Below are 13,907 nucleotides of genomic sequence, written 5' to 3'. Positions count from 1 at the left end.
TGCAGCCGTCATTGTTGTTTGACGGGCCTGGGCTGGATTCAAACCCACCACCTTGGGTGTATGTGGCTGGCGCCTTAGCCACTTGAGCCACAGGCCCCCAGCCAATAACTCAATGTCTTAATGTCACTTATTTTGGGAAGGTTCACTACGATTTATTCCAACATGGCTTCTCCCAAATTCTTTCCCTTTCACTCTCCTGGGGACTCTAAATACACATTAGACCCTTGCACTCTGTTTAGCATGCCCCTGTATTCAACTTTGTATTTTGTCCTTTTCTATCTCTTTGCTTTAGTCTAGATATTTGCTTTTCAGCTGTTTTAAAGTATAGTATTCTTCTGTTTAGCTGTATCTAACTATATCTAATCTGTTTTTTAAACTGATCTTTCTTTCTTTTTTTTTTTTTTTTTGAGACAGAATCTCATGATGCTGCCCTTGGTAGAGTGCTGCGATATCATAGCTCACAGCAACCTCAAACTTTTGGGCTTACGCAATTTGCTTGCCTCATCCTCCTAGTCTCGTAGCTGGGACTATAGGCACCTGCCACAATGCCCGCTATTTTTTTGTTGCAGTTGTCATTGTTGTTTAGCTGGCCCTGGCTGGACTTGAACCCACCAGCCTCGGTACATGTGGCCAGCACTGTAACCTCTGTGCTACAGGTGCTGATTCTTAAACTGATCTCTTGAGTTCTTGATTTCCATTCTGTTTTTGAGTTCTAAAGTTTTTGTTTCTTTTTCTATTACTTCATTTATTTATTTATAGACAAAGTCTTGCTCTCTCACCTAGGCTAGAGTGCAGTGGCATGATCATAGCTTACTATAACCTTGAACTTATGGGCTAAAGCTGTCCTCCTGCCTCAGCCTCCTGAGCAACTGAGACAACATAAACATACCACCTTGCCCATCTAATTTTAAAATTTTTACAGAAATGGGGTCTCACTTTGTTGCCCAAGTTGGTGTTGAACTCCTGGCCTTATCAGTCTTCCCATTTTGGTCTTCCAAAGTGCTGGGGTTACAATTAAGAGCCATTAAATCTGGCTTATTCCTTTTTTTAGTTTTTACAATTCTTTGCTAAAATTTCCTATCATATCTGATTTCTTTCTTTCTGTGAGACAGAGTCTCACTTTGTCTCCCTGGATAGAATGCCATGGCTTCACAGCTCACAGCAACCTCAAACTCTTGGGCTTAAGCAATTATTTTACTTCAGCCTCCCGAGTAGCTGGGACTACAGGCCCTCACCACAACACTTGGCTATTTTTTTTGTTGTTGTAGTTGTCGTGTTGTTTGGCAGGCCCAGGCCAGGTTTGAATCCACCAGCCCCAGCCTCTGAGCTACAGGCGCCGAGCCCATATCTGATATCTTAAACATTTTAATCACTTTCAGAGTTCTTGTCTGATAACTTCAGTATCTGTACCTGTATACCTCTTTCTGTTGTATGTTTTTCTTATAGTTCATCATATGGTTTTAATTCCTGGTGTATTTAGTAATGTTTTAATTGAATTACAGCCTTTTTGTATGCAAAATTGTAGAGAGAATTTGAAACTTAAAGTGAGGAAATCATTTTCCAGAAGAACTTTCCTTTGCCTCTGGCAAGTAGTGTGGAGGAAATCACCTTAATTCAGTCATTGATTGAGCTGATTGAGCTAGTCTGGTCCATGTCTTTCTTACTCACTGATCCTTGGGGTCTTGCTTAGGTTCAAAATCCTGTAGACTCATTCTCCAGTTTTTGTCTACTTAGCTTCTCCTCAGCTTTTCAGCCATGAGTTACCGGCAGGTAAGTGCATAGAAGCAGACACAGCACTGAATGTCACCCTTCCTTCTCTTGAACATCCTTCTCCAGATTCTTGGCTTCTCTAGACCTCACTGTTTTAAAAACACTCCATTACCTTAACAAGTAGTCTTTTGTTGTTGTTGTTGTTGTTGCTGCAGTTTGGCCGGGGCGGATTCAAACCCGCCACCCTCGGTATATGGAGCCAGCACTCTACCCACTGAGCCACAGGCACTGCCCAACAAGTAGTCTTTATATTTTGTTCAGCTTTTCTGGTTCCTGGTAGGAAGGTTGTTCTGCAGAAATTAGTTTGCCATTACTGAAAGCAGAGATCTCAGTCCTGTGTCAAAACAGAGAGGAAGCTCCATTTCAGAGACTCAAGGCTTCAAATAAAACTTTATTAGAAAGTTACTGAAAATGGAAATTATTATTTCAAATTTGGCTCAGCAAATTTCAAATTTCTTTCCTCATTATATTAGTTTATATTTGGCTTTTTAAAAATTCTTAGTACTGAACATGGGGAGGTAATCCCATAAGACAATCTTCTATACTTTTCAGTAAGACTTCATCATTCTGGCCTTACCTTCTAGTCCTCGGTTACTCTGGGCATTCCTTTAAAAATAGAGTTTTTATAGATGTTTTACAGAGTTTTACAAAGAGATAGGTGACCTTTCTTGTTTTGTTTTAACAGGCTCTGAGAGAGTGGGTACAGTGAGATTGGTTAATGGTCTGTGTGCTTACCAGAAGTAATGGTGCCTGCTCTTACTTAAAATGCTTCTTTTGTGCTTCTTGCCTCATAGTCACACCTTCTAGAATGAAATGAAATACTGTTTCAGATTCCCTTGAATCATTTAATCTTTAATTTTTTTCCTAGCTAATGAAGATATTTTAGTAATTTAGCTATTTAATTTAAGTGAAAGTTAATATAGAAATAACTTCATATAATAACCCATAGTGTATTAGAATGACATAGTGGAGGTAGTTAGAAACTGCATGACCTCAGGCAAGTCACTTAGTATTCAGAGCCTCGAAAATGGTTGTATGATATCTGTTTTACTGGATTATTATAATGATCAAATGTAAGCATTATGTGTAAAAGTGCTTTAAAGTGCTACATAGGTGTTCAACTTAAAGAGCAGACTTGCATTCTACTCTGACTTTTTCCATGACTGATAAAAATTTTTTGTCCTACTTATGTTGCTTTTTGTCCTACTTATGTTGCTTTATAGCTGAATTGTAGTGTATCAGTTGAACCTCAGCTGAGTTATATTTTGTCAGTTGGGTCTCTTTTAAAGCTTGGTCTTTGAAAATAAATGTTTTCTTTAAGCAAAATGAAAATATAGGATTACTTCTGCTTGTCAGAGGAGAAGAGTTTCTTCATTAATGTTTAAATTTCAGTGAGATACAGCTTTCATTTCTGTCAGGACGGTAGACCAGGTAACCTGAGCAAACCTCTCACTGAAAACAATAAAAGTACATGCCAGATGTAAAAATATTTCATAAATGCATCGTTGAGCTCTGTTGAGGTATACACAGGCCGAAACTAAACTGACCACAACCCCCTGATCAAATTTAATATTATCAAAATAGGAAATAACATTATGTGTCTTTCCTGATGGGATGTGGCATAGTGAAAAAGATAACTCCTAAACTATTTTTTGCTAAGAATACTTAATTTAAAACTAAATGAGAGGCAATAATGGAGAAACCAAAAGTGTGCTTTGGTCTTTAGAAATCTGACTAACTCACACACTAACCAAGGCAATGGAAGAGCCACAACATAAATGAGAAGATGATCCTTGATTGGATCGTGGATCCAAGGAAAGGGTCTTTTTTAAGGATAATATTTTAATACTTATACTCTTAGGCAGTTTTTGATCATGAGCTCTATATTGAATAATAATATGTCAATATTCAATTTCTTTAACTTGATACTGGTATTGGCGTTACAGTTATATAGGAGAAGGAAGTATGTAGGGGTAAAAGCATCAGTGTCTGTGAGTTAAATTTCCAGTAGGTTTGAAAGTTTTCAAAGTAAAAACTTGGAGAGAAAATTTAGAGTTGAGAAATATGAAATGTTTATGAAAAATGAAATGTATATTTTTTAGTTATAAAGATAATAGATTAGCAAAGGTAAATACCAAAATGGAGGATAGTGTTGTAAATGAGGTGATTCTTCATCTTTTGTACCAGGAGTCAATAGCTATTTTCTAACTCATAAATCAGTGTATACTAATAATAGGATTTATTAAAAGATTTCTCTATGACTGGCACTGGTCTAATACTTAATTCTTATGTTAACTCTATAACGTACATGCTATTATTATTCATATTCACATAGAAGTAAATTAAGACACAGACAAATTCAGTAATTTCCCCAAAGTTACACAACCTAATAATAAGTGGGAGAGCAGAAATGCACAGGTAGTTTGGATATTACATTAAATGATTACCTTACAAGGAAAAGGATAAGATACCACCAAAGAAGGTGAAAGGAAAGTAATGAAACAGAAGGTATACATTTAATACAGAGAACCAAGAAAGTCAAAATTTTATTCTTTTGAAGATAAATTAAACTTTTGGCAAGACTAATTTAAAAAAGAAAGAAGACACAAATAGGCCTTGCACAGTGGCTCACGCCTAGAATCCTAGCACTCTGGGAGGCCGAGGTGGGTGGATTGCTTGCGCTCATGAGTTCAAGACCAGTCTGAGCAAAAAGCAAGACCTCGTCTCTACTGAAAATAGAAAAGGCTGAGGCAAGAGGATTGCTTGAGCCCAAGAATTATAGGTTGCTGTGAGCTATGATGACACCATGGCACTCTACCCAAAGCATCAGCTTGAGATTCTGTCTTAAAAAAAAAAAGCACAAATAAAATTAGATGTGAAAAGAACATATAACTAGATATGCTAATATAACTAAACATTAAACGATCTAAGGATATTATAAAAAAAAGTTTTGCACACAGATATAAAAACTTAGACCAAATTATAATTTTTCAAAACTGACTCCAGCAAAGACAAATATCTAGATAGTTCTCTCATCATTGAACATTTTAAATACACATATCTAGTTTATACTACTTGGTAAAAGAGAATTTAGACGGAGTTTTTACTAAAGGAACAATCCACTCTTACATAGCTATTTCAAAATACACAAAAAAGAGGGCATAATCCCACTGTATCATATGAATCTATTATAAACATAACTAACCTGATGAAAATAGTGTGAGAAAGGATAATTATAAACCAATTTAACATAGGGGTCAAAAATACCTAAACAATATTAAAAGTCAAATTCACAAATATATAAAAAGGACCAGGGATGCCCAACCTGAGGCCTGTAGGTGGCGTGTGGATTATTTGAGGCTTGTTTTGCTTATCTGTGGTGTTGGACATCGTGAAAATTAAGCACAAACCTTTTTTTTGCTCACCAACTTATGTTACTGTTTGTATATTTAATGTTTGGTTCAAGACACATTTTTCCAATGTGCAGCAGGAAGAAAAAAATGGTTGGACACCCCAGATCCATCATGACCAAGTTGGATTTATTTCAGTCATGCAAAGATAATTTAACATACAAAAATGTTTAGCTGGGCATAGTGGTGTGTACCTATAGTTCTGACTACATGGGAGGCTGAGACAGAAGGATTGCTTGAGCCCAGAAGTTTGAGTCCAACTTGGGCAATATAAAGAGACTCTGTCTCTTAAAAAACAAACAAAGTTTGAGATAATTTACTGTATAAACAGAGTAATGGGAAAAAATGGTATGCTTATCTCATTAAATGTAGAAAAAGTATTTGTGGGCACAGAGAAATGTAAAGGTCATAGGAAATAAAGGGGGGAAAGTGGAGGTGGGGGTAAAACCCTACCTGTCAGATACAGGGAACACTATTTGGCTAATGAGCATACGAAGTGCCCTGATTCAAGCAAAATAAAAGGTATCCATGTAACAGAAACATTTTACCCCTTTAATATTCTGAAATTTTAAAAAAGAAACTGCTAAAAAAATTCAAATTCTTTAAAACATACTAAAAAAGGTATTTGATAAAAATTAACATTTGTTCATATCTGAAACTATAAATACTAGCAAACTAGGAATAGAATTTTTTTAATGTGGAAAAAAATGATCTCTCATTCTATTAAGATTGAGAGCAACTCTGTTGATATGTTCAAATTAGTTAACTTTTTCTCATATAACTAGTGAGTTTAACCAGGACCTCTTGGAAGCAATGACTCTTAACCCAGAGGAATGAGTCTAAAGATAGGAATTTTAGGTCCACTATGGTCAGTAGAGGAAATACTTTGGCAAGCCTTTTAATGTTCTTCAAATCTTATTTATCTGCAGAGATTACTGTTTATGCATTTTCATTCATCTAATAAATACTTATTAAATATCTATACTATACATACCAGGCTCTCTTTTGGCTGGGACACCTTGATGAAAGAAAGTCCTTGTTGTCATGAAACTCAGTTTAGTGGAGGACGTAATAGAACAGTCAGAAGACACTATGACATGTGGAGAAGAATGTACAGAATGCCTGGGAACACAAGGAAGCTCACTAATGCTGACAGAGAAAGAAAAGTTTCTTTCTCCCTTCATCAGTATATCTAAATCCCAGGGAAAGATTCTGGCCCACCTTGGATTATGTTTATGTCCTTTGAACAATCATTCTGAGCAGAGAGTAAGGTGCTGTGATTGTTTAAGCCAAGTATAAGTTAGTTCCCCTGGGTGAGAATGGAAGGACATTTGAGTTTGACAGATCCATCAAAACCACACAGAATACGGGGTTGAGGGGTCAGAGAGCTCAGTTTCCCAAAGGAAGGGGGGGTGCTTTTTAGAAGAAGGGGAAAAGAAAATGCCACACAGATAGCCACAGGTTTCTGCTAAGGCACTTACCTGTGTCTCACATTTTGGTACTTTTCTCTGATGTTGTGATTATAAACTCATTAAACGTAGACTTGTAGATGTCAACTTGGGAATCAGACAGCCTTAGGTTGGATTGTCTTGGAATCCTTTGTAGTACTTTGCAAACAACTAGCAATTGTTTGTTTCAACTTCCTGTTTGGAGTTCTTTTCATTATTTTGGCTCACATAGTCATAGTTTAGGCAGACATCTTTTCTGTTTTTAGTTGTGAACTAAATTATTTAATGATTATTTTTTGTGTGTAGCTCAAGATCTTTTTGGATACAAGTTATTGGTAACTTGGTTAAACTACATATCTCAAAAACATAGCTAAATGAAATTCCTCTTCAAATATTAAGCAAATTGTTCCCCCATATTTTTAATCAATTGGTTTTTAATGAAAATGAAATACTAAATCAAAGAATTGCCTTGTTAAAGATTCTGTGTTCCTTAGAAATTAATTGATGCTAAAGTAGATGATTTTAATGTGTATTTATCTCAGTGGCTACCTAGCTTAAATATTTATTGAATTGAAGGCTTTTTATCACCTAGATATTTTTTAAAACTTCAAATCTTTTAAATTCAGTTTAACTTACTTTAGGAGTTTTGTCTTTTAATGCAAATGCTACATTAATATTTACAAAATATTAAAATCATTCATGTATTGATTATTTTCATTTTCTCCTTAGGAACTGAGAGAAAGCTATAATACACAACAGTTAGCCCTTGAACAACTTTATAAGATCAAACGTGACAAGTTGAAGGAAATTGAAAGAAAAAGATTAGAGCTAATACAGAAAAAGAAACTAGAAGATGAGGCTGCAAGGTAATATAGCTATATTATTAAATTCTAATTTTGTTGCTGATATTTTTAACTATGAAAATGTGAGGGGAATAAAATCCTAGCATCTAGGATGCTAGTCAGATTCTAGGTTTTTTTAAGTTAAATCCTCATTTTAAGGACTGAGTTTGCAGTAACCAATTTTATGTTTCGTTAGTGAAAAATACAGACTTTGGATTCAGACCTATCTTAGAATTCATTCTTGATCCACCATCATTTCCTATCAGGATGATTTTAGTTTAGTCATTTGACCTTTCTGAACTTCATTTCTCTATCTGAAAACAGACATTAATGCATACCTCATAGGTAATTCTTAAAATGAAATAAATTAATGTGGCTAAAGAGCCAAGTATAATTCTTGTACATAGTAAGCACACATTAATTCCATCTGTCTATGGTGTATCTGTTACTATTTTCTGATAGATCATAAAAACATTTAATTTTATAAAGTAATACTGAGTATATAATGTCATATTGATGCATTTTTCTTTATACCACTGAGATATATTAATTGCCTTCATTTATAGCATCAAGTAAGATAGTTGTAGTGTTTGAAGCCTACAATTCATTTAGAGACTTTGAATGATTTGTCTTTGATGTCATAAAGATTCTTTTTCTAATATATTCCTCTGTTTCTCCCAAGTTCTCTAGTATCTAAGGAAATTAATGTAACTAGTTAGCAAATATTGATGAGCCAGTATTTCTTTGCCTTGGTAAAGAATAGATGAGTTATGTAGATGAAAGAGCTAATAATTACTAGGGAGACAAGAAAGACACATCACCATTTAGCAGGCTTTTGTTATAAATAGCTTCAAAATAGCCACTTCCAACACATTTTTGTTGAACGGCTGTTGTCAACTATGACACCAGTAGACTCTGAATTGCTCCTTGCCTCCTGAGTTCCTCATAATTTTACTAGGATAGTCAGGCAGTAAAAAATAGCATAATACTATTTACTCCCAGAACCCTATTTTTGTGGTCTTCTAACAAGAAATAACAGAATAATGTAGAAGTAGAGACAGTAGAGTGCAAGCTAAATAGGCTTATATTTGCCACTTGTGCCACTTAACATTGCACAAGGGAACTGTGTAGTGGTTACATAACTAGTCCCTATGTTAGAGTTTTTAATTGACATATGCATTTAACTTGACACTAATTTGTCTTACTCAAAATTTTCAGTCCAGCAAATTATATTAGTAATACATATTTCAATTCATTCTTAATTTTTGCATATTATCGTAGTAGATAGAGAGGAGATTTCAAAGAGAGCAGAAGTATCTGCAGGATCTGATCAGTACAGAGCTGGGTCTTCGTACCACATCTTGGTTTGGTTGGCCACTTACCCAGCTATGTTCCCTTCTCCCAAGCTGTTGCAAATAGGTTTTCCTATTGTAGATGTGGCCTCTTTGCCCTTTGTTCGGCTCCTAAGGCATCTCTTTGCATTGGACCAGTCACTCATCCATTAATTTACAAGAGAAAGTTTACCAGAATCCTGGCTCAGTTTCCTGGGAGTGTGCTCAGCCTAGTTCACCTCCCCTCAGTTGAGCCAGAGTAGAGGGGCCAGATATCCTCCCCTGTGGGAGAGGTATTTAAGAAAGGAGCTTTGCCTGGGCTGTCCTAGCTTCACATTTTCTTGGCCATAATAACCGGCACAAGGAGAAGCTGGTGGAAAAGATGAAGAGCTGGGGGCAATGCTAGGGATGGGGAGGGAAAGTCAACAAGTTTATCAGAATCTAATGAATTCTCTGGTCTTTTCTTTCTCCCAGTAAGTATGTGGTAAGTACTTTGCTAGTGGTATTTGTTGTACTATTGAAATTCACATGAATCCTGGGCTTGGGAGAGTATCAAGGAAGTTACAGAGGAACAAGGAAGGGGAAATTAATAATGAAGACAGCAAGAGAAGCATTGTCCTCAAAGATGAACCAGATTTCAGTTATAGAAAGCAGTTGGAAGAAGCATTTTGTGATGTGATAGAGGACATAGGAGGGTTTGTAAAGAGTTGGGAGGAAGCTAGTAATGGGAGAATGAATTAGAAGTATAAAGTATAAAACACTTTGGGGTTAAGGGGAAAAAGGTGATGACTAAAGCCCTAAAGATTTTTTTAAGTATTCAGGATTTCTAAATTAGAAATATGGAATTAGGGTGGTGCCTATGGCTCAGTGAGTGAGGTGTCAGCCCCATATACTGAGGGTGGTGAGTTTAAACCCAGCCTGGGCCAAACTGTGATAACAAATAAGTAAATAAACTTAGTTTTAAAAAATATATGGAATTATGCTAAGATTCTCACTTTGGTGGAATGTAAATGCTCCCATATCATAGGGATGTATTCAGCCCCAACTCTTACTGTCCCTAATAATGCTTAGCTTTGGAGAAGGTACTAAATTTAGTGGTGGCAGCTCTGCCTCTTAGAAGGTCATAAAAATACACTCAAACAAGAGCTAAAAATTATAGTACATTAGTTCTAATACCAAAATAAGTATGATCACAGATCAATGACTGACTAGAAACCCACACTGTAGCTGCATCAGATATCATAGAAGCCTTTATAGAAGCATGGACCTATAAAGGAAAATGCCCGATTATCTAAGCAAATGAGAAAAGACTTTTTGAAGTGACAATATAAAAAGTAGGTAATCTTCTCAGAAACACTTCCAGTTTCCACAGCAATAACTAAATCCCCAAAACAGAGTTTAGATGGGATAGTACGAATAAAACCTGGAAGGTAGTCCTTGTGAACAATTTGGAGAGAAGGGAAGGAAATTTAGATATAATTTTTAAATTTGTTTGCTGAATGATTCCATTTCAACTTTTTTCCTTGGGTTTTACGTTTGGTTGGCCAGAGGGAATTAATTGGAAGGCATGGGAAATTGTCAGCCATCCACCCCAGTTCATTCATTAGACAAGGCTCCTTTCTTGACTGATTATGTAGTTTTCTCTCTCATCTGTGGTCCCTACTGTTTTTCCCTATCCCTCTACTAATATCTCTTGACTAGTTCTTTTTTTTTTTTTTTATTGAATGGTAACTATGTACATTAATGCACTTCTGGGGTACAGTGTGGTGTTTTCACACGCAATCCGAAACCCTTCCATCAAACTGGTTATCATAGCCTTCATGTCATTTTCTTAGTTACTATTTTAAAACGTTCACATTCTACTCTTAGAAAGATTCACTTGTACCCTTGTAAGATAAACCTCAGAAGTGATCCCTCCAATCCTCCTCCCTCCACTCATTCCCCTCTCCCTCCCTGCTCCCCGTATTCTTAGGCTGTTATTAGGTTATAGCTTTCATATGAAAGGTATAAATTAGTTTCATAATAGGGGTGTGTACATTGGATACTTTTTCTTCCATTCTTGTGATACTTTGCTAAGAAGAACATTTTCTAGCTCCATCCATGTAAACATGAAGGACGTAAAGTCTCCATCTTTCTTTATGGCTACATAGTATTCCATGGTGTACATATACCACAGTTTGTTGATCCATTCGTGGATCCATGGGCACTTGGCCTTCTTCCATGACCTGGCATTGACTAGTTCTTAAGCTTGACAGGAAAGAAATCTTCTATTAGGTATTTTTTTATTTAGTGTAAAATAAATTTTAGCACCTTATGCAAACTCTTTTTCTTTTATTTAAAGGAAAGCCAAGCAAGGAAAGGAAAACTTATGGAGAGAAAATCTAAGAAAGGAGGAAGAAGAAAAACAAAAGCGACTCCAGGAAGAAAAAACACAAAAAAATCAAGAAGAGGAACGGAAAGTTGAAGAGAAAAAATGTAAGGAAAGATAAAAATAATACATTTGATATTTTTTGAGGCAGAACTATTAAAGTGACAAGGAAAAAATGATCTGATAAGAAGCAAAGAAAGGAGAAAATTAAAACAGAAAGATGCTAATTTTAAAGTCATAAAAAGTATTTTTCTAAATTAAAAGTGGTTGAGATGTGTGTAGGTGTTAAATCAGATTGAAGGTAGAACTCTTAACACAACAGGAAAACTGAATATAGTTACCATGACTGACTAAAAAGACCCTGACCTGGTTTTCATAGTTAGAGTAAAATAGCTTTAAATATTTTATTCAACCAGTAGAACTAAGCTTTTTATTTCAATGGAACCACAGTAAAATTTTGAGTCTTTGCACAATGAAATTTTGTCAAAAGGTATACTTTGTTTTTTGATACACCTGTCTCAGAGTTCATTCTAAAACACTTGGAGTGTTACTTTTTCATAATCCTTTGAATCAATATTGATACAACATGTTGAAAACTTGATAAGCTAAAGGATTTATTCCAAAAAATAATTGAAGTAAAAATTATCAAATCCAGTATATTTGTGAACTCTTCTGTTTTTCTTTTAGTAGCATACTGATTGTAGATCTTCCTTCAACCAGCCTTGTTTGCTTACTAGTCTTCTCATTTGTGACCTCCTTTTTCGTGCTTTCTTCCCTTTTATTTTCTGTACTGTGACTCTGCCGGGTCTCCTTCCCCTCTGTGCAGCTCACCAGCACTCCCATGCCTGCCTGTAGACCCATGGACATGCTGCCGCTTTGTTTCATTGCCTCCTATTAGGATTAACATCCTAGTCTGCTCTTATGTTGATTATATGACTAGTTAAAATATTTAAATCCTAAGAAGTTTGTGTCAAATGGCTTTTCACTATACTGTTTTAATGCTCAATTTTTCTTTAGATTTTAAGATCTTTATTGACTCATACAAAGATATGTATACATGAAATTAGCAAATAATGACAATTAATCTTCTTTTTAGGTGAGACAGCTAGTGTTTTGGTGAATTATAGAGCACTATATGCCTTTGAAGCAAGGAACCATGATGAGATGAGTTTTAATTCTGGGGATATAATTCAGGTAAGAAACGGTCTATTTTTGTCCTGAATAAGCTTTATACATCATAATACATTACTTACTGTGATAATATTGATCATAATTTTAATAGTTATTTTCCTTCTGAAATATTTCTTAAACATTATCTCATTTGACTCTTACAACGTACCTTAGAGCTGCATAGGACGTTACTATCACCACCATAATTCCAGGCAAGGCAGCTTTGACTCACACAAATAAAGCCATATACTCTCACCCCACTCTGGCCCTTCATTGCTGTTAGCATTGAAGTGCCAGAGTGGGGTGCAAGTATATGGCTTTTGATTTCCAAATCGAGTGTTCTGTCTACTGTGCCATAGAAGGCTGACTGCTTTCTGGCAACTGTTAAGAGTTGAAGGAGTTAGGTTCTACAGCCCTAACTGGATACAGGCCATTTGTTCCTTGAAACAAAAAGACCTTTATTGTATTATTCCACTCCCCGTAAAATGGATGAATAAGAGAAGATCTGTGGGATAGTGTTTGGGGACAGCCACTGTGACATAAAGGAGGTAAAGGGAGAGAGTATGGACTGCTACCAGCCTTAGAACAGACCTCTCCCACAGAGAGCCAGGCTGGTGGAGTAAGAATGTAAAGTTAGCTATGGTATCTTGGGTACTGTGTGCTCTGCTGAATCATTAACATAAAGAATGAGTTGGCTCGGCACCTGTGGTTCAAGCGGCTAAGGCGCCAGCCACGGACACCTGAGCTGGCGGGTTCGAATCCAGCCCGGGCCCGCCAAACAACAATGATGGCTGCAAGCAAAAAATAGCTGGGCGTTGTGGCAGGTGCCCGTGGCCCCAGCTACTTGGGAGGTGGAGGCAGGAGACTTTCTTGAGCCCAGGAGTTGGAGGTTGCTGTGAGCTGTGATGCCACAGCACTCTACCCAGGGCAACAGCTTGAGGCTCTGTCTCAAAAAAAAAAAAGAATAAGTCATGGCTCATGCCTAGCACTTTGTGAATCCAGTGTAGGAGAATCACAAGACTGGGACTTCAAGACCAACCTAGGCAACAGCACAAAACCCCCATCTTTACTAAGAAATAAAAAAGAATTAGCTATATGTCATGGCACATACCTATAGTCCCAGGTACTTGGGAGGTTGAGGCAAGGGAATTGCTTGAGCCCAAGAGTTGGAGGATGCTGTGAGCTGTGATGCCACGGCATTCTACCGAGGGTGACATAGTGAGGCTCTTATCTCAAAAAAAAAAAAAAAAAAAGAAAGAAAGAAAAAAAAAGTCATGGGTTACTACCTGAGATACCTAATTTAAACAGTTTAGTTGATGATGGTGTCATTAACTGAGAGAAAAATCAGAGAGAGGAAATGTAAGTGGGAATTGCAGAGATCGGGGCTGAGGATATAAATTTGTATGTTATCAGTGTGTTGTAATGGAAATGGAAGACATGAAAGTTGTGGAGCTCATTCAGGGAAAGGGTAAAGTGAGAGAGAGAAAGATTGAGAATGCAATCCTGAGAAATACGGACGCTGAAGGGGTTAGAGGAAAGGGAGCCGTAAATGAAATAGCTAGAGGTAG

General features: G+C 36.4%; 1 protein-coding gene and 1 non-coding gene across 2 annotated transcripts in view; both read left to right on the top strand.

Annotated features, from left to right (window-relative positions):
- The window catches only part of ITSN2 (intersectin 2), a 120,208-nt gene that overhangs the window by 36,316 nt on the left and 69,985 nt on the right, over positions 1-13,907 (top strand). The window contains exons 14-16 of the mRNA XM_023511816.1: positions 7,358-7,494; positions 11,143-11,276; positions 12,266-12,363. Of these exons, the coding sequence (XP_023367584.1) occupies positions 7,358-7,494; positions 11,143-11,276; positions 12,266-12,363 (369 nt within the window). The remainder of the gene's footprint in view (positions 1-7,357; positions 7,495-11,142; positions 11,277-12,265; positions 12,364-13,907) is intronic.
- On the top strand, positions 9,003-9,140 carry LOC111724405. Its single transcript, XR_002772702.1, has one exon.

The sequence above is a fragment of the Otolemur garnettii genome, unplaced genomic scaffold (assembly GCF_000181295.1).
Source record: "Otolemur garnettii isolate 467f Iridium unplaced genomic scaffold, OtoGar3 scaffold00022, whole genome shotgun sequence".
Classification (NCBI taxonomy): Eukaryota; Metazoa; Chordata; class Mammalia; order Primates; family Galagidae; genus Otolemur; species Otolemur garnettii.
Note: the sequence above shows the minus strand (reverse complement) of the source record. Positions and strands in the feature narration are given on the sequence as shown.